The sequence below is a fragment of the Lethenteron reissneri genome, chromosome 33 (assembly GCF_015708825.2).
Source record: "Lethenteron reissneri isolate LAM-NWPU_2019-01 chromosome 33, ASM1570882v1, whole genome shotgun sequence".
Lineage (NCBI taxonomy): Eukaryota > Metazoa > Chordata > Hyperoartia > Petromyzontiformes > Petromyzontidae > Lethenteron > Lethenteron reissneri.
Window position 1 is genome coordinate 1141815 of NC_083811.1, and position 18926 is coordinate 1160740.

General features: G+C 55.2%; 1 protein-coding gene across 2 annotated transcripts in view; it reads right to left on the reverse strand.

Annotated features, from left to right (window-relative positions):
• Window positions 1–6541: 6541 nt before the first annotated feature.
• LOC133350168 (UPF0606 protein KIAA1549-like) overlaps window positions 6542–18926 on the reverse strand; it is a 59493-nt gene continuing 47108 nt past the window's right edge. For both annotated transcript variants that reach the window (XM_061564224.1, XM_061564222.1), the window contains exons 19-21: window positions 17746–17885; window positions 16947–17213; window positions 6542–16049 (exon numbers count right to left, since the gene is read on the reverse strand). In XM_061564224.1, the coding sequence (XP_061420208.1) occupies window positions 16038–16049; window positions 16947–17213; window positions 17746–17885 (419 nt within the window). In that variant the 3' untranslated portion in view covers window positions 6542–16037. The remainder of the gene's footprint in view (window positions 16050–16946; window positions 17214–17745; window positions 17886–18926) is intronic.

Below are 18926 nucleotides of genomic sequence, written 5' to 3' on the forward strand. Positions count from 1 at the left end.
CCACCACCACCCACCATCATCCCTTACCCCCCACACACCATCATCCCTTACCCCCCACGCAGCCTTTCTGCTCATTACGCATTTTCCTAATGAATGCTGGGGTGTGCGCTTCGGCGGATTATGGGTGCGTGGACGAAATGAAACTATGCAATTACAACGTGGATTTTCTATGTATAATGCGCGCACGTGTGGCCGCGTCTCGAGACGCTGTACAGAGACAGTCGAAGTATTTGCTTTAGAGAGAGAGAGAGATGCGGTCATCGGCAGAGGAGGTCTTGAGCCTGGATTTGAACATTGACGGGGAGTCTATAGCATGGATGGCTGGGGATGGGTGGAAAGTTCCAGACCGTGGGGGCAGCAGAGGGGAATGAGCGACCTCCAACTCAGCAACAAACGTTGGTTCTGAACATAAAACACCATGGACACACCACCAGGCGTGTGTCCATGGACACAGTGCGACGCGGGGATGCGTGGTCAGCAGTGGAACTGCAGGGTACGCGAGGTCGATTCGTTGCGTAGAAGTGTGCAGAATATCAATGAGGATGGTGATGATGATGGTGAGATGGATCTCAGAGATTACCAGATTGGATCGGGACAGAAATGGTGCCCATATCAGACGAGCTGAACGAATGTCGACTCTATACGTTCTGTGAAGGGGCATTGCCCGGAACGTCGCAATGTCATTTACGAATGTGTTGTTGTTGTTGTTTTCTTGTGTTAAGTGTGCTTGTGCACCACCACTGCCAATGCAGCAGCAGCATCACCAGGGGATTCGTTAGGGACAGGGAGCGGGGCTCGGGCTGGCGAGACGGGGTGATGACCTTGACCCAGCAGTGGCACCGCACAGGGTGATACATATTGATAATGTCACTCACTCTGCTCGATGTAAATAGATGCATATAGGTCAGGACATCTAAGAGCGCCTGTCACAACGTGCGCCGTATCGGGTGACCAATATCTGAAAAGATCCTGGGGCTCCCCTAGGTCGACTCGGCCTCAAATGAGTACCTGGTGTGTTGTGTACACATCGCCACTCGGGAGACAAAGGCGTCCGGGCGTGGTGATGGCTGACCACCCCTCGTGTGCCGTTACCGGCGTTCATAGATTCTGGCTCACAGCACTTGCCCCAACAGTACGTTAGGGCTATACGGGGGATCTGTGTCTTTGGTGTGCGTCAAAATTGTTATTCTCCCGTGTCCCGTGAAATTTGTGTAATTGACGTCTCCGCTGCTGCGAGTTTTTCGTTGTTGTTGTTGTAAATAAAATTAACTACACGTAACAATGAATAGTAGCTCTTGACACTGCTGGATGAAGGCCTCCCCACGCCGCGTAAGTCATCGGGATTTGTTTGACCATACTTCACCACGCTGGTCAGAACGGATTAATTAAAGGCGGGAGGGATGGGGGCAAGACCTGGTCACATACGACTTGCCACCGATTGTGAGCCGTGGGACCGGAATCAAACTCAAATCAATATCAGGTGGACAGGTTCATAGCCGAGTGCGCTAACCAATGCGCCACCGCTCCCCCCTCGCTTCGACGTAAAAGTCTGCACGACGAATGACAGCACTCGCATTGCTTTATGTACAGCACCCTTGTGTAACCTGGACAGGTTGTGAGTACTTTACACTCATGATGCCTTATGGACACGTGCACGGAGCACTCAATAACGGCGAACGCAACGCCCGCGCAGAGCCTCAAGACTCCCCGAGGGACGTTCGGCTTCTTTCTCAACGCGCCGTAATCCCACGGCGCTTCAGACTCCGTCGCCTGCTGCTGGAGACAGTGGGGATTCGCTAGAGCCGAGCGTCGTTTTCCGATGGGACATTATGAAGACGACGCGCTCCTTCGACGCAGATCGTGCTCCCCCGAGGACAGTATTCTCGGGATTATAAGACGCCCCGACCAGTAAGACGCACACCCCAGGTCGGACTCGATGTCAACGGCGTGATTTAAATCTGGCCGCATTCACGTCCTCTATTCCCTATAGGATTATACGACACACGCTGAACATTGGCGGTGAGAGACAAAAAAAACCCACACAGACGGGACATGCACGCTTCTTATAATCGGGAATATACGGTAACTGTCGACCTAAATAATGAGCTTCATTTGTCAAGACAAAATGCTGCGTTAACTGAATGAGAGAAAGGCGCAGTCTGCAACAAAGAGATTAGCGCCGCTCCACACCGCCGCACTGTGCGTGGTGGAGACCGTGGAGTGATTATTGAATGAGCCACCAATCCCCCCCCGCCCCCACCTCCCTTGCCCTAAACCCTCTTCACCTCCTCATCACTAAAAATCCTCTCACCCGGCCCCCAGGACGCGCTCTTTACAATTCACAGTTCACAACGCTGTAAAAATGAGAATGGCAATATTTTGGTGATGTTGTGGCTGCCACTGAAATGGAACAACGATCTTGACGCTTCCTGAAGAAGGCCAGTCGACCGAAACGTCGAGATAGTTATTTTCAGCGGCAACAACCGTTCCACCGCCATACAGCTGCATATTCAGTGAACATGTTAATCATTCCACCGTTGTGTTCAATATCCCGATTGAGAACCCACGTGATTACACAAATCCCAACGCACATCTTTTCGTAAATCCACTGCTGGATAAACGCCTCCCCGCGCCTCTTGGCCACAGGGGTTGCTTGACCATACTTCACCACGCTGGTGAGCGCGGGTTTGTGAAGTTGGTGGGGGGGGGAGAAGGGGGAGGGTAGAGACTGTTAAGTTATTACCTCGCCACTGATGTCAACCCTAACCAGGAATGGAACTCCGGTCTTGTTTTGGATTTATCATTAGCTCCCTGGGTCTCTGTGTGCGTCTAAACCTCGGGTTTTTATGTACGTCTAATGTTCTCTGTGTAAAAATGTGGTTGTCTAGGTAAGTCTAAGGCACTTCCAGATACACCGATGTTGTTTTGCTGAACTTATTCAAACCCAGGTCTCTCTTGAAGGATACGTTTCTCTCTCCGTCTCTCTCCGTCTTGCTTAATACAAGACCACGGATGACAGCTTCTTTGTGCTCAACAAATTAAATTCACCGGCCTCCACTCGCTCAATGAACCAATCAGCGCCGCACATCTCAATGAGCGCTGCGTGTATGAGGAGGTGAGTTCGCCTTAGCTGCAGGGCAGGCGAATTGGCACGAACCGCCTGGGTCTTGTTCCAGCGCGCCCCGTGTGTTGGGGGGGTATGGGGCAGGTGCCCACTGACCCACCCCCTCTCTGTCCCACCTGCCACCACTCACCTGGCCCTCTGCCTGCGCCACCACTCACCTGGCCCTCTGCCTGCGCGAAGCTCCACCGCGTGATCTCTTCTCTCAGCACGTGGGGCCCGTGACGTTTGCAGGTGATAATCCGTGTGATAATATTAATGATGCACAGCCCTTCGTCAATCCACTGCTGGATGAAGGCCTCCTTCATCCAGCAGTTCACCAGGCTGGTCGGTAGAGGTTTGTGAAATGACCGCTTGGGATATCATCGGGCACTGATGTTTGTCGTCCGAGACATCGAACTCAGCTCGGCGGGTTTGTATCGCTGGGCGCTCACCGCTAATCCTGCAGCTCCCCCACAAATGTAGCTCGCACACAACACACAAGCGTCCCCCCTCAATGGCGAAGAGCACCTTGCTTCGTGCCGATTGTGGACTTTGCAGCGAGCGGAACACGGGGACTCAGGATCGAGACCCCGAGGGATTGGGGGTGCGGGGGATATAAGAATCGTTGTGACCCCCCCTTCCTCCTATGCCTTTCTCCAATGCTCTGTTCAGGTGACGCCAATTCCACCACATCGGCACCGGCGAACACGGACCCGCGAACAGCGTGCGCAGGTGAGTGGCGAGGGGACCATACATTTAGTAGGTACGATATCAGACTCGCTGCAGAGCTGCGTGATAGCGAGCAGCCAGGGGCACGGCGGCAAACAAGTGGCACCTCTCCCACTTGTCCCGGTAGTGCTTGTTTTCTCGCAGCTGAAGACACTGAACTGTCGCTCATTTGAAGGCCGATGTAGACAAATTATTATCGAGGCTTCACGCCCCCCCCCCCCGTTTCCTATGCGTACGCACATTGTCAGTAGATCCCCCCCATACGCAAGCTACGCATTTGGGTTAACCCCCCCTCCCCCCTCCATTCGTACCTACTCAATAGATGGCCCCTGATGGGGCCGAGGGGTGATGGAGAGCTGGGTGTAATGATGGGTAGGGGGGAGGTGAGAGGGGGAGGTGAGGGGGGAGAGATGAGTGGGGGAGGTGAGTGGGGGGGGGAGGAAATGAGTGGGGGGAGGAGATGAGTGGGGGGGGGGAGATTAGTGGGGGGAGGAGATGAGTGGGGGGAGGAGATGAGTGGGGGGGGTGAGCTGGGGGGGGGTGAGCTGGGGGGGGGAGGTGAGTGGGGGGGGAGGAGAGGAGTGGGAGGGGGGGGAGGAGAGGAGTGGGAGGGGGGTGAGCTGGGGGGGGGGGTGAGCTGGGGGGGGGAGGTGAGTGGTGGGGGAGGAGAGGAGTGGGGGGGGGAGGAGATGAGTGGGGGGAGGAGATGAGTGGGGGGGGTGAGCTGGGGGGGGAGGTGAGTGGGGGGGAGGAGATGAGTGGGGGGGGGGTGAGTGGGGGGGGGGTGAGTGGGGGGGGCATGAGCCGTGCCAAGTGGCGCTTTGTCTTCACGCCGCACCTCCCCGTGCGGTGCTGTTCTGCTCTGTAGACTGCCAGCTGCGCCAAGTCACGCTTCGTGCTGTGGTGCTGTGCCAAGCCAGCCTGCTGTGCCAGCCCCCATTGCGGACGTGCTGGGTCAGGTGACGCTGTGCCAAGTCACGCCGTGCCACTTGGCCCGCTGTTTGACCCTCCGCGGGCGCCGTGGCGGGCTCGTGATGCGCTCTGGGCGCCGATCAGAGCGGCTGGGTGGCGGCCGCCGTGGGCTGGGGGCTGTGGTTCCTCAGCCTCGTGTGCGCCACGCGTCTCGCCAGCGTGGTGCCCGCTTCCCCCAAACACCACCGCCTCCCCGACTAGAGACCTCCTCCTCCTCACCACATCCTCCTTTATCTACCTCACCGGTTCCTCACCATGGCTCTCCACCACGTCTCACCACTCCACACCAACACCGCCTCCTTTTCTCTACCTCCCCACCTCTGCTCATTTCTCCATACCACCGTCCGTCACCTGCTCACCACCTCCTCACCAAATGTCCTCTCCACCGCCACCTCCTCCTTTCTCTGCACCTCACCTCTCCCGACCCCACCCCCCTCCACTCCACCTCCTCGCCACCTCTCCTGACCTCATCCTCCTCCCGCAACTCACCAACCCTCTCTCGCACACCGCCACCGACGCCGCCTGTGTGTGTGGGTGAGGGTTGCCGGGTGGGGCGCCCCCGAGTGGCGATGCGGGCATTGCTACCGCGCGGTGGACAGCGACATTGTTGCTCCCCCTGCAGTCGGCTCACGGCCACGCAGAGACTCAAACTTTCACTTGGTCGAGGGGACGTTTAGCAGCGGTGCGGTTTAGTGTATTGCGCAGTACGTTTGTTGGAGAATTCGACGCGAACACAATTGAACACATTTGACAGTTGTATGTCTTACTGCTTAGGGGCAGACGAGGCTCTGATCAATTGGCCGATAGAATCCAACGTAAACCTCCTATGGGCTTCCTAGACCAGCGTTTTTTTTAACAGAATATAACCCTTGCTCAAATAAATACGTATGTTAACGCGAATCTAACTAAACGCTAAGTGCTGTTTATTGCTGACCGTTAGATGTTTTGGGTCTGTAACTATTGCTTGTGCTGTATATACGTAAACATAAATACACCACGGGGACGGTGTCAATATTTTTGAGTGTCATCAGCAGAGATGTGACATTTTCTAAATACACGTGCCGATGTTACAGGCAACAACAATTCCACCACGATATGGGATCTGTGCAGGGCTTGGAATGAACACTGTAATAACGTGTTGTTACATTAGTGCCGATTTTGTATCCATGTATCTTTTAACAATCTCGTGTAATCTTCACGTTTAACCGAGTTTAATAGATTGCAGTTAAACATATTTCACAAAAAAATTGTTTAAGTCAAAGACTCACAAATGAGGTACCCTAATAATGCTGTACGCATACCAGGGCATCCATCGGACAGCCGACGGGATATTACCAAGTCGGCGTGCGTTCGGGTGTGGAATGGTGAGGTTACATCCAGAATCTTCTAGCTGCACGGTCGCGATCTACTTCAGGTTTCTCCTCGAGGCTTAGTTCAGAGTCGCTGCTTCCTTTCTTTGCGAGGACGATGCGACCTCGATTGGACGGACGGCGGCAGGACACAAAGCCCGTGACGACTTATCCGCGCGGAACCTGGATTTGCATCGCGACTTGCACCTACAGAACACGGCCTCCAACCAGCAGCTTCATTACGCAATTAAACAATTACATTTTAACAAATCAGAATTTTGTCAAAGCAGATAAATGAACAATTCACACGCTGGGGTGTATATATATAAAAACAGATATTACCACTTTAATGGTATCACTTTATCTCTGTATGGCCAATAAAATGTAATTGTGATGACCATTTTTTCGGAGTTCAGCCCCGGACAGCTCCAGCTGAAACACAGCCCTGGAAGCAGGACACGGAAAGCGCGCGAGAGACAGAGAGAGAGAAGAAGCTCACGATGGGTGTTGAGTAAATTAGGAAATAGTTTTTTAATGCATTCGTTTTCATGAAATAATTAAAAATCGTGAGTAAAACGGATCTGGATCAAGTTTGAGTTCATTCGCGTTCCTTCCCGTACACCATCGAACGCGGTACAGCATTACCTCCCCTACTCGGCAACGTCTTGCCTGTATGCAGCTCGATCACTTACATTGATCTCAACAACAATATGTTTCAGATATGTTAAATCAATATCACGTGGAATTAGTGGCGTAGCCATCGAGAGTGCAGGCGGTGCACCTGCCCCGCAGTCCACGCAGACCAGCGGGGGCCCCAGGCACCGCGTTATGAAGAGGTTGCAACGTCGGTCACAAGGGGCAGAGGGGGGGGCCATGCCATTCTTTACATCAGGGACGATGCCGAACCTCGCCACGCCATTCGCGGAATCTATTCCACGTTAAAACGGATGTAGCGTCTCGTCACGCCGATGGATGGCAGCACAGCAAGCGAGTTTGCCCTCTGAGTCTCACCCCCCCCCCCCCCCCCCCCAGTGTGCCGTGGTGACTTCTCTGCAGATGACGCCAGTTTCCTCCCTCGTGAAAACTAAAAACCACAACTCCCGATTTACAGACGATCAGAATAATCCCCAACGCACTTGTGGGGAATGCGCATCACAACATAGCCAAGCAGGCAGTTTGCACCTCCTAAAGAGAGGGGCCTTGCTTGTACCTTCGGCAGTTTCACCAGCACTGATTCAAGCGAATCTGAATCTGCTGATGAGACACTGAGCGTCGAAACCGGCCCAGAGCTTTGCTTGCGTTTGAATCAATGCTGCTGAAATGACGCACCCCCAGACGGCCGTGTGGCTGGTGATTTGCATAAGATTTACTTGTATATGTTTGTGTGGAGAGACGGACACGTGTAAGAGACAGATTGACTGCGTATTTACTCTATTTATTAAAATGGAGTCGGCCAAATATCCCAACGCCGTTAACTGATGTGCCGTACCGGCCTTAATAGGTGCTCGCTAACCGTACGGTCTGCAAGGAGCACGCAGATATCCCTCTGCTGTTTACAAACTACGCCACCCCGCTGGAACACCGCGCCATGAACCCGATAACCTGAGTTTAATTCGCGGCTAACGTCAGTGGCGAGTGATATCTAAACCAGTCCTGGGCAATACCCTTCCTTCACCAACCCGCGCTGACAAGCGTGGTGAAGTATCGCCAATCAATCCACAATGAACGACACGGCGTGGGGAGGCCTTCATATAGCAGTGGATTTTGGAAATGTATTTATCCAGGAAGGCCACACTGCGTCGTATGACTCTTTCAGGCCGGTCCTGCCACATTGGGTTTCTATTTTAAGTCTTTAGACGAGTGGAAGCGAACCGGAGCACCGGGAGATAAAACCACGTGTGCGAGGGGGCAACACTCGATCCGACACCCACGGGAAGGGAGTTTTGCGACACCTGTGCCGTGATCACCAACCCTCCGTGGTGCCGCCACATCGTTGGGCTGCAGGCAGCCACGCGCCGCAGCGTAGCCGCCACCAGCTCCTCGACTCAAGAATCCTACGACTGGGAAAGCTTTCCTAGATAAACACATTACATTTATAATTATGTATCAACATCATCAGCAGCAGCAGCCGTGATGTATCCACTGCTGGATGATTAAATATGTAAGCCGCCGCTGTCTCTCCCGTCCCTGCGAGGCGACAACAATCCGGCGAGCATTTTACGCACGAACCGATTCCATCGCTCCATCTCCGCGTCGGAGGTCGCTCTCGGGACGTAGATTCGAGAGCGGAATCGAGGGTTTGTGGGCGAGTCCCGCGTGACCTTTGTAAACGCGACAGAGAGCACCAGGTAAGATCCCTTCATCCGGAACACATCCACCGCACCTGGCACACGCTCGCACCGACACTGCATAATAAAAAGCAATAAACATCATCAAAGTCAAAGCTCGACTCGCCCCCATGCTCAACGCGAGCAAATGGGTTGGCGCTCATCACCAATTGCCATTGCAGAGCCGGTGGTAGAAATTCCACGTTTCCCTGACGGGGCACCGGATATCCATGAGACGAGGTCGCCCGAAGGGATGATTTGGTCCACTCGCCCCGCAATCGGGTCTCGACCTCGCGCAGTTCCGATTGTGAGTTCGGGAGCGCTGACCGCGGTGCAAATGAGCCGAGTGGACAAGCGAGATCCCCGTTTATAGATGCCCCACTCATTTCGAACGACCCTCTCTCGACTTTCTTCTCAACGGGTGGTGGTGGTGGTGGTGACATGGATGGAGATTCACGCATCTGCCACGCACACGTACGCACGGCGCCTATTCCAAGTAAAACAGTTTGGCCGTGAGCCACCACGAACAAAAACAATTGGCAACTGGAGTAAACAGAATGTCCGTAACACGTGGCGAGAATAACAGAGCAACGTCTCTCCGAGCAATTAAACGGAGACAATGCGGTGCGTGCACACAATGCCTCAATAGCAACCGAGTGTCGTGTCTGTAGCGACGATAATGATGATCGGTGGGGCATCTCCAAATGTATCGCTCTGTGTTGCGCTGCTAAAGTAATTCGATATGCACGACGCAGCGAGTGGCCTCGTGGTGAGATCAAGGAGGGGGGGGGTCTCTAGCCCAGGGGGGCAGGGCGGCGATGTTCGCTTGCAAACACCGCGGTTTGTGCTCAATTAACTTTAATTGGGGGGCTCCCACTTCCTGCCGCCACACACTCCCCCCGCCTTCTCCCTCAGTCGCCACCCGCCATGCCTGCATCCGGCACACCACATCCAGGACACCGCACGCGGCGGCCTATGGCCGCTGTACTCGTCACGTGCCACCTACCCCGGTCTACCGGTGATGTGGAGCTTAAAGGCGTTGTGCAACAATGACGCCCTTCACGCGAGGGAGGGTTGGGATGCTCTTCGCCCGGCTGGTGTGATCGATATAAACCCGTAGAGCGGCATGCCACTGGCAGAGGAGATTCCGCGGCGCTCTGTGGACACGAATGGAACGCACCGTGACACCGAAACGGCGCTGGCTTTGGCTCTGAATGTCCTCTCGTTCAAGCGCCTAGCAGATCGGCACGTGACACCAAACGCGCCGGGACTTCGCCTGCGCACAGAGCGCACTCACCGGCACCGGCATGGGAACGGCGAGGTGGCGGTCGGGAGAGAGACCGTGGGTTAGGGGGAAGGTAGCGGAGTTAAACTTCCCTCGCTCCAATCTCGATAGAAACAACACAAACACCTGTTCGTGGGCTAAGCGACCCAACAAACCACCAACGGCTCTTGTCTCGCAGCTACAACACACGTGGGCTGCCTTTCTCGTGTGTTGCCCTTCAAACCGCGCCTCCAATCAGCACGGTTGGCGGAAGAAGTTCCACATAACTCATACTAGATTTGAAGCTTTCGTGACTTTACCGAAAAAACCTAAGAACATAATTCATACTGCCGGCCAGACTTTCCATGACAGCGTCTTTGTGACGTCGCTGCATTAATGTCTCAGAGCACGTGGGTGGGTGACGTCGTAGCGACGGAAATATGGCGCAATATTGGCACGACTATCCGAACTTGACATCAAATGTTTGTCATTAGCGAAGCTTCTGGCTCGTGTCGCGCATCTTACAAGAGCTGTTTGAGGTTTTTGTGGAATCGCGTATTTTAAGCAGCCTCCACTTAGAACTGGAGATGCAACACAGATCACCATAACATCATCATAATAATGTCAACTTGTCATGCCGCACAGCATCCGCTCGCTCTCGACGAGAGAGGACGACTCGGAGGTGCGAGCAGGAGCCACAGACGAGCAGAGAAGGCGGCAGCAGCAGCCACGCGGTGAGGAGCCAGCACCAAATTACCTGCACGCCCCCCCCCCTCCAAGCTCTGCGGTCCTCTATATATGAAAGTGTTATCGATCAATCGACGAGTGTTTGTGCAAGTGGGAGGAAACCGGATCGCCCGGAGAGATGGCAGCCACTCGGCCCAATGAACGCATCGCCTCTCGGACGAGGGGACAGTTCCCGATGGCGATCCTCGGGGTCGCGCAAGCCCCGATGCTGTCTCCACCCCGCGGCCAAACGCCAGCAGAATGGGGACGACCACCGCGGCACGGTGTCACGGCCGCGTCCTACGGCCGCTCGGGCGCGTTGCTCGCTTGCGCTAAAAATGCGACGGCACAGACGGCGCAAACGGCACGTGGGCGGGCACCCTCGGAGCGCCCGCCGCGGTGGAGCCGCCGCCTCCTGGAGCCGCGTCCTGGAGCCGCGTCGCGAGACGAATCAACTCGCCGACTCGCGCCGTGGATTCCCCGCGAGAGTTCCGGCGCAGATGTACGGGCGCCCGGCGTTCTACAGAGCCTTGCGTTTGCATATTATCATTATTAATATTGTTATTGTCACGAAGCTGAATGCATAACGTTTAAGGCGATCGATCGCTACGCGAGAGCGCTAGGTTTGTCTGTGCGACTGAAGCCGACGCGCGACAATCTTGCACGGACACGGCAGCGTTCGCAAGCGGAGTGAGATGCATCTTCGACATCGTCGTCCACATCGTCGTCGTTACCAGGGCTTAATTTCAGCCGGGTCTGTCCGAGTCAGTCAACAGGATTGATGGTATGCACCCGGGACACCCCACATCCAGTATTCCTCTCGCCTTGTGGCTGTTGGCTACGAGTCACGTGCCACCAATTCTAGATTAACAGAAGCAAGGCGCCACGGTGGCCGAAGTTGTTGATGCCACCACCCACACCTCGCCAACCACCCCCTGGCAGAACCCGCAGCTGCTGCCCAGTAGTCAGGCGACCGCCAAGATCTGCGCTGACAGTCTTCCACCAACCGCTCTTAAAACATTCAGTGGGGAATTAAGCCCTGGTCATCATCGGTATCACGGTCGTCATCATCATCAGCATCATCATCGGCATGCCAAGTATGGCGATTTGATTAGCACCCCCGCGTTGGCGATGAGGCGACTGGGGCACGATTCCTCCAAGAAGCAAGGGTCGGACGAGCAGGAGCATTCGTCCACAACGCGTGGCGCGCACACACACACACACACTATCCGTGTACGCGCCATGACCCATGCAACCTATGCTGGCTTTTGTTATTACTATGAAACGACCGCCCACCCATTGAGCCACGCGCGCGCCTTACGAAGGCGCTGCCACAGCGAGGTTTGCGGACTGCTACACCATAGCGGCGGTGTTTAAAGCGCCAGGAATAACCCAAGGTTCCATTGTTCCAGAGCGCTCAAGCAGTCTTCTCAAAAACCACGCTCTACCAAGCATTAGCGCTCAAGTTCACATTGATTCTCAGCACGCTGCACACGCCGGATGATTGGTAAATACGTCCTAGGTCTGACAATACATGAAGGTCCCGCTCCCCCCTTACACCTCCCCGGATCGCCGTTATGGACTGTTGAGGATAGTGCTGTTATCGAGCATCTACGATGGCCTGAACACACGGAAGAAAGTGGCCAGGACCACGGCTCATTTGTGAATCGAACTCGCATCGCACGGTGTGCCAACCGCTGCACCACAATTCCCCACGTGGGACACAGACACACACACGAGATCGCTATCCGAATTTGAATCGGAACTCTGTACATCATGTATGCGACAGAGAGACACAGAAGATCCCTATTCGATTTGAATCGACACACTCGGTATATACACACACATTGGAACGTGTTTAGCAATCATCGGGTTGGTGCAGCAGGCGCCAACTTAATTTATATTCGAACGAATGAGAGTGGTAAATGCGTACGTGCGGACCGCGGAGTTGAGAAACCCTGCATTGGGATCAGCTCTAAAAACCGCAGTGGGAGTCAGCCGAAGATCCATGGAGCAAACCCGTGGGATGTTGGCTTTGTTTAAAAATGGGACATTGATCAGTGTCCAGACCGCGTAGGTTAAGAGGTAAATATATACACAAACTGGGAGACAAAAAACATACTCAGCTCAGAAACACACGTAGCTCACATCTCGTAGCGACACACCTCGGCTGTGCGCCAGAAGTCAGGCGTGCGAAACATACCGCCGCTTGCCGATGGGTTGTCAGATGTTACTGGCAAGGGCACTCCACCGTGGACCCGTAGTTCAGCGCAAACAGCGGTGGGTTGAGAGATTCCAGCTGTTTGTTTTCTCGGCTGCGTCTCCACTGAAGGAGACATTTGATGATCCGCCAGCCCTCAATGAGGTGACCAAGAGCATAGGGACTGTCACGACGCATCGATTCATCAAGATCGATTAATAGGCTCGTGACAACACCTATCGAATCACGTGGGTGACAATGTATTCATTTCAACTCCTGTTATTTACGTGGGGGAGGGTGGTGAAGTGGTCATTGGATATTGTTCAATTCCTAGCCAGGGTGAACATGTGTGGCGAGTGATCACTAAATTGGTTCCCACCTCCCCCCCCCCCTCCCCGACGCCCTCCTTCACCAGCCCGCACCGACCAGCGTGGTGAAGTATGGTCAAATGCACCAATTACTCACTCTTGAACCAATCACGACCATAACTAAATTGTGCCAATTCGTCGATTCACAGAATCCATAAAATGAGGCCTCTAAAGTTCGCAGTTCCCCACGCTTCTCGCGATGAGGACGTTTTTAAAAGTCAGATCTTGTCTCACGAGCACTGCAATCGATCGACGAATCTTAGAGAATGCGAGTCGAGTTTTTTTTTAAATCTAACAAGGCTCGACCAGGCAACAAACAGAACAATGCCGAGATGAACACAAGAACACAGCCCTCTTTGCACCGAGCAATGGATACCAGGTTAGTGCCTACAATTTGCCAAAAAACGTTCATGTAAAATTATTTAACTTCTGAAATCGTTCAAACCATAACCCGTGTGGTGTATTTTATTTTTCCCAAAAATGTATTTCAATTGTGCACTTGAGACGTCCATGGCACGCGACGAATAATCCGAGATCGATTAAAGTGGCCTCTTTCATTCGCTCCAATGCCATCAAACTGATACGTTTAAAATGTGTACAACTGGGACTCGGCCAATTGACGCGACCTACCGATCGTGAGATGCCTGGGCTTGTGCGGAGACCGAGCGACGGGATGGTGGCACGGGCCGAGGAGCGGTGGCCGTGCCGAGACACAGGCCTTCACTGCACGGCCTTCAGTATCTGGGAGATACGGCAGCCTCGACCGACTGTGGCCTACAAAAATATACCGTGGCGCGAGTACTCAACGTCGCGTTGTACGTTGTGAAACGTCCATTGGTTTACCTGATTCCATGCACAGGGTTGCTACCGATGCCGTCACTGCTAAGCACCTTCTGGTTCACGCGTCATTGTTTTGTTTTCTACATCAGGGTATGTACATTATTATGCGTTTAAGTGATCAAAAAAATCCCATAACAACACACCCCAAACTCTTCTCAGCTCCGTTTCCTACACAGGTCCACTCAGAGGTAAATCCTCTTTTCAACCAAAACGCACAACTTTTCCACTGGCACATCTGAGCCGAGTCAACGGTACTAGGGGTGGTCTTCCACTGGGGCTGTTTGCAGTTTCGAACCGAAACAAAACGCCCTCTGGCCTCGAAAGAAATATCTGAATGTGGCTCACGGCCAAGCAAGGCCAGGGGCGCGGGCTAACGATGTGATGCCTTCATTGGACACTACACCGATGGCACGGCTCGACTTCTGCAGTTGAAAAATTTAATCTGGCCCAAGCCGAGCCGTACCTGTCCCGGGCTGGCTCAGTACGGTCCTGGCGCGACTCACTAGTGCAGTGGAAAAGCGGTCGTGCTTGAGAGCCTGGGTGTGTGTCTCCAGGGTGAGGAGGTCTCCCCGTGTGTGTGCATTGTTTATGGATGTGGAGTGGTGGTAGTGTAGCAGTTAGAGCGCTTCGCTACAAACCTGGCGACTCGAGTTCGATTCCTGTTCACGACCAACACCGGTGACGATTATCTGAACCGGTCATGGGCCTCCCCTAGGTAAACTCAGCATCAAATGAGTATCTGGTGCGGTGCGTATAAACATCACCACTGGGGAGACAAAGGCGGCCGGGCGTGGTGTTGGCCACCCACCCCCTCGTGTGAAGTGCCCGCCTTCATAGGCGCTGCCCGCTAATGGCACTTGCCCCACGAGTCTGTCCAGGCTCTACGGGGGATCTTTGTCTTTGTTGTTTATGGGTGGGGACGCGTCCTTCGTTAACGCGCGGAGTGGGGGGGGGAATGCATATTTGCCTCCTGCAGTGCAGGAGCCCCGCAGTCGTTTGCCTCCCCGCCTTAACGAGCCGTTTGCATAATGAATTAATTCGCGGCTTGAGCCTCGCGGTAGTGCACGCTCACGCGGGGCGCGCAATCGCCGCCGCCGCTCCCGCACGGCCTCGGTGGCGGAGGCACGCTCGATCCCGTGGCGTCGTCCGCCGTCTCACAGCGCTAACCGAGTCCCACGCATCCCGCGTGTTAAAGATACGCTGTGCACGCTCGCGCGCGTGCTCACACGCATGCACACGCGTACGTTTTGCATACGTTTTGCGCGAAACATAATTAAGGCTCAGTGGCACTCGGACCCAAAACGAATTCGTGAGAGACGTCTTCACGGTGCGGTTGTGTTTCGATGCTTTGTACAGCGCAAGTTGTACCGCACTGCAAATGTGAAGAACAACAATAATTATTTACAGCCCTTTGTCAGTCCACCGCGAGGTGAGAGATGTGCCCACCGGACTGCGCCACGCCGCTCCGCACGCGTTGGTGAAGGGGGGAAGGAGGTCCAGGACCGGTTCAGACATCACTCGCCACTGATGTTAGCCGTGGCCAGGAGTCGAACTCGGGTGGGCAGGTTCAGAGCGCGTTAAGGGGCGCGGGGGGGGGGGGGGCTCCGTGCCCTAAACACGAAACGTTTTTGACGGAGAGGAACTGGCGGAGGAGCCAGCGACAGGTGAACTCGACCCACCTGTGTGCAACGTCGCTCAGTGAATTCTGTCCAGAGTAGCCAATTCTCCCATAGCGATATCTTTGTGTTAATATGTACACACCTGCACACATCGTTGTTGTTGTTGTTGTTATCATGATCGTTGTTGTTACGAAGATTATTGAAATGCGATTAAAGGTAACGTCAGTGTGCATCCGTCATACGCGTCCATGGGCGGCGGCGGCAGAAGAAGCCCTTTGGGAGCTTCGCGACGTCCGGCCCTCCGGCTCTGCGGAGAGAGCGGAGCGGGTGGAGGAGGTGGGGCGCTCCACCTCACCTCGTCCTCCTCCTCGCCCACGTCGGGTTCATATCTCACGATAAAAACCAAAAGTTCCGCCCACCCTGGCTAAAACCAAAGCGATTGTTTAAACGTCTGCACGGAAAAACCCCGACGGCCACGCTCGGCCGTTTGTCTCGCTCGCTCGGCGATCACCGAGCACAACCTCCTCGGGGCTCCACGTTTCATGACGATGCCTACGGAGGTGAGGAGGTGGCAGAAGGGAACGGGGGGGGGGGGTCGGGGAGGAGGGGCGGCAGGGGTGGCGGGGAGGGGGACAGGGAGGGAGGGAGAGAGAGCAATGGGGTCAGGCAGGAGAGGGTGGGTACGGGTGGTGGAGCAGTACGGGTGGTGGAGCAGTGCAGGTGGTGGAGCGTTGGGTCGTGCGAAGCTGTGCTGGGCAGATCGAGGTGCAGGGGTAAAGGTTAGGGGTAGAGATAGGGGTAGAGATAGGGGTAGAGACAGGGGTAGAGATAGGGGTAGAGATAGGGGTAGCGATAGGGGTACTGTTGAAGGAAGTTATAGACCGGAGGATCGGTCTAGAACTGGTAAGTTCAGGATGAGGGCTGGCTGGGGTAGGGCTATGACGAGGGTTCACATGACGGCTAAAGGTGGGGTTACAAATATAAGCAGAGTTCTCACGAGGCTGCCAGGTGAAGGAGTTAGGAGTGGAGGTAGGGTTCAAGATAGGCTGCTACGGGGTTAGAGTAGAGGATATCTTTAGGGCTAAGCTAACATTGGTTGGGATATGAGTAGGGGTTAGGTGTAGGCTGCTTGGGGTAAAAGTTAGCAGGTGGGGTAGAGTTAGGGGTTGGAGTAGAGGTTAGGAGGATGGTGAGGACTCGGCTGCTCGTCGTAGCGGTCGGATTAGGGCTCAGCCGATGCGGGTAAGATGTAGGATTGGCGGGCAAGGGTTAGACCGAGACTGCTAAGGGTATAGGTTAGGAGTAGGGAGGTAGCATCATGGGTAAGGGAATACAGGTATGCATTGGGAGCAGGCATAGCGAATAGGACCAGGCTGCGAGTAGGATCGGGGGTTAGGAGAAGGGAGGAGGGGGGAATCGAGTTCGGTGGGGGGGGGGGGGGCATCACACCCTAAATTCACGGACGTCCGTGTGTCTGCCCGACAGCCTCGCCAGCTCCTCGCGGATCGACCGGATCAGCGACGCCGTCGGCTGCGACGGTAGCGGCAGTGGCGGCGGCGGCCCGGGTGGGTGGCCCGCGTGCCCCACTCGGCGGCCTTCCATCGCCCGCGAGGCCAGCAAGGAAGCAGGCCCTGGGCCTGCGTGGAGCAGGGCCTCGCCCGGCTGAGAGGCCGGCGGAGGGGGTGGCGGTCGGTGGTACCCTCCGTCCGCGAAGCCCTGCGTGAGCAACGGAGAGGCGGCATGAGCGAGCAACGGCCCCAACCCTGGCTCCACTCGACACCCGCACGAGCGGGGAGACGCCGGCCTACCGTCTGTAGGACGTAACGTCTGCGTATCCGCGTGCACACCGCATACTGCGTACCTCTCGCATGGCTGCGTCCGCTTGTCGCACGCCACCTACTCCGGTCTACCGGCGCGACCGTTAACACAGTCAGCGAGTACTCAGTCCCAGAACGTGCGGGATCTTGTCAGATCTCGGAAGCTGAGCAGGTTGGAGCCTGGACAGCGCTTGGGTGAATGACCGCCATGCGCAACAGGTCGATATAGGCTGCCATGGGGCTACGCGGGGGGGGGCAGTGTGGGATTATTAATTGTACTTCCACGCTGCCGCCCTCACGCTGCATGCCTTCGCCCCACCCACGGCGGACATTGCGGTGCAGCACAGCCAAACAACACCAATGACCGACACGGGAGGGGAGGCTTTCATCCAGCAGTGGATTGCGACGACGGCTCCGAGTGAGCGCCATACCGGCTGGTGCGGGTGCGCAGGGTAGAGTGCGGTGGCCCCGTCCTGGTGGTACGGCAACCACACGACGTCGCCACGGCGACCCACACCGGGCGACGGGGTCGGGTAGGTCCCGGGAAGCTCCTTCACCTCCAGCGCGCCGTCTGCAGCCCGGCACAGCCGACACAGCCTGATACAGCCTCACACAGCCTGATACAGCCTCATATAGCCCGATACAGCCTCATACAACCTAACTGCGTGATACAGCCTGAATTAGGCCGACACAGCCTGACATAGCTTGATACAGCTGGGTACAATTCACGGAGTCAGTGAGTCAGAGGCAGAAACTGGAGGGAGAGAATGGGGGGAGAGAATGTGGGGAGAGTCAGTGACCTCGTCCTTGCGCGCCTTCACCGCCCCCACGTGAGTTTAGAGTGCAACCTGGGTTCGACTCCTGGGCGTTATGCACAATAACGCCCCCGTGGAACCCCCAAGTGCCGATCCGATTCAGTACATCGGCATCGGCACTTAGAAGGCGAAAAACGAAATCAACTGGCACATTTGTCCCATTGACAACTTTGTCGAGCGGCGGAGGGTACGCAGCAGCTGAACTTTGACATTGCACCCACACAACGCTCCAACCCAAACATCGACTCGGAAGAGTAATGTCGCGCGTTAAGAGTCTGTGTGTGAAATGACCGATGAAAGTTTTCCTTCAGGTACATGGTCATGTAGCCGCATGCTGTGCAGGGAAAAAACATTTAAAACCAGAAAACACATCAGCAATGCAGTGGCATGTTACGTTTCATTACCAAGTTTGGCTTGTCACAGTATCTGCTGCATCGGACAACTGGAGATTAAACAGACGCGGGGTCGCGACAGCCCAAGGGCACGAAACGAGCTCTGTTAAAAAGTTGCCGTCCCGTGAAAATTAACCGCACGAAACTTCAAATAACAACTCTCGGGGCCGATGGTCGTTAATCTGCGCTGGCCAATGCCGGCTCAGCGCGGTGCGGCCCCTCGCTGTTGTTCTGCCATTCTGCGCTGCTGTGGATTGGCCCTCCCAGCCTCGGGCGTCGTTTCCAATGACTCCCAGGAAAGGGCCGTAATAGATCATCCGTGACCAGTTTTACGCGCGCAGCTTCCACAGGGGAAGGACCTGAAACCGAATAAAAATGCCGGCTGCAAAGACAGTGTGGGTTTGA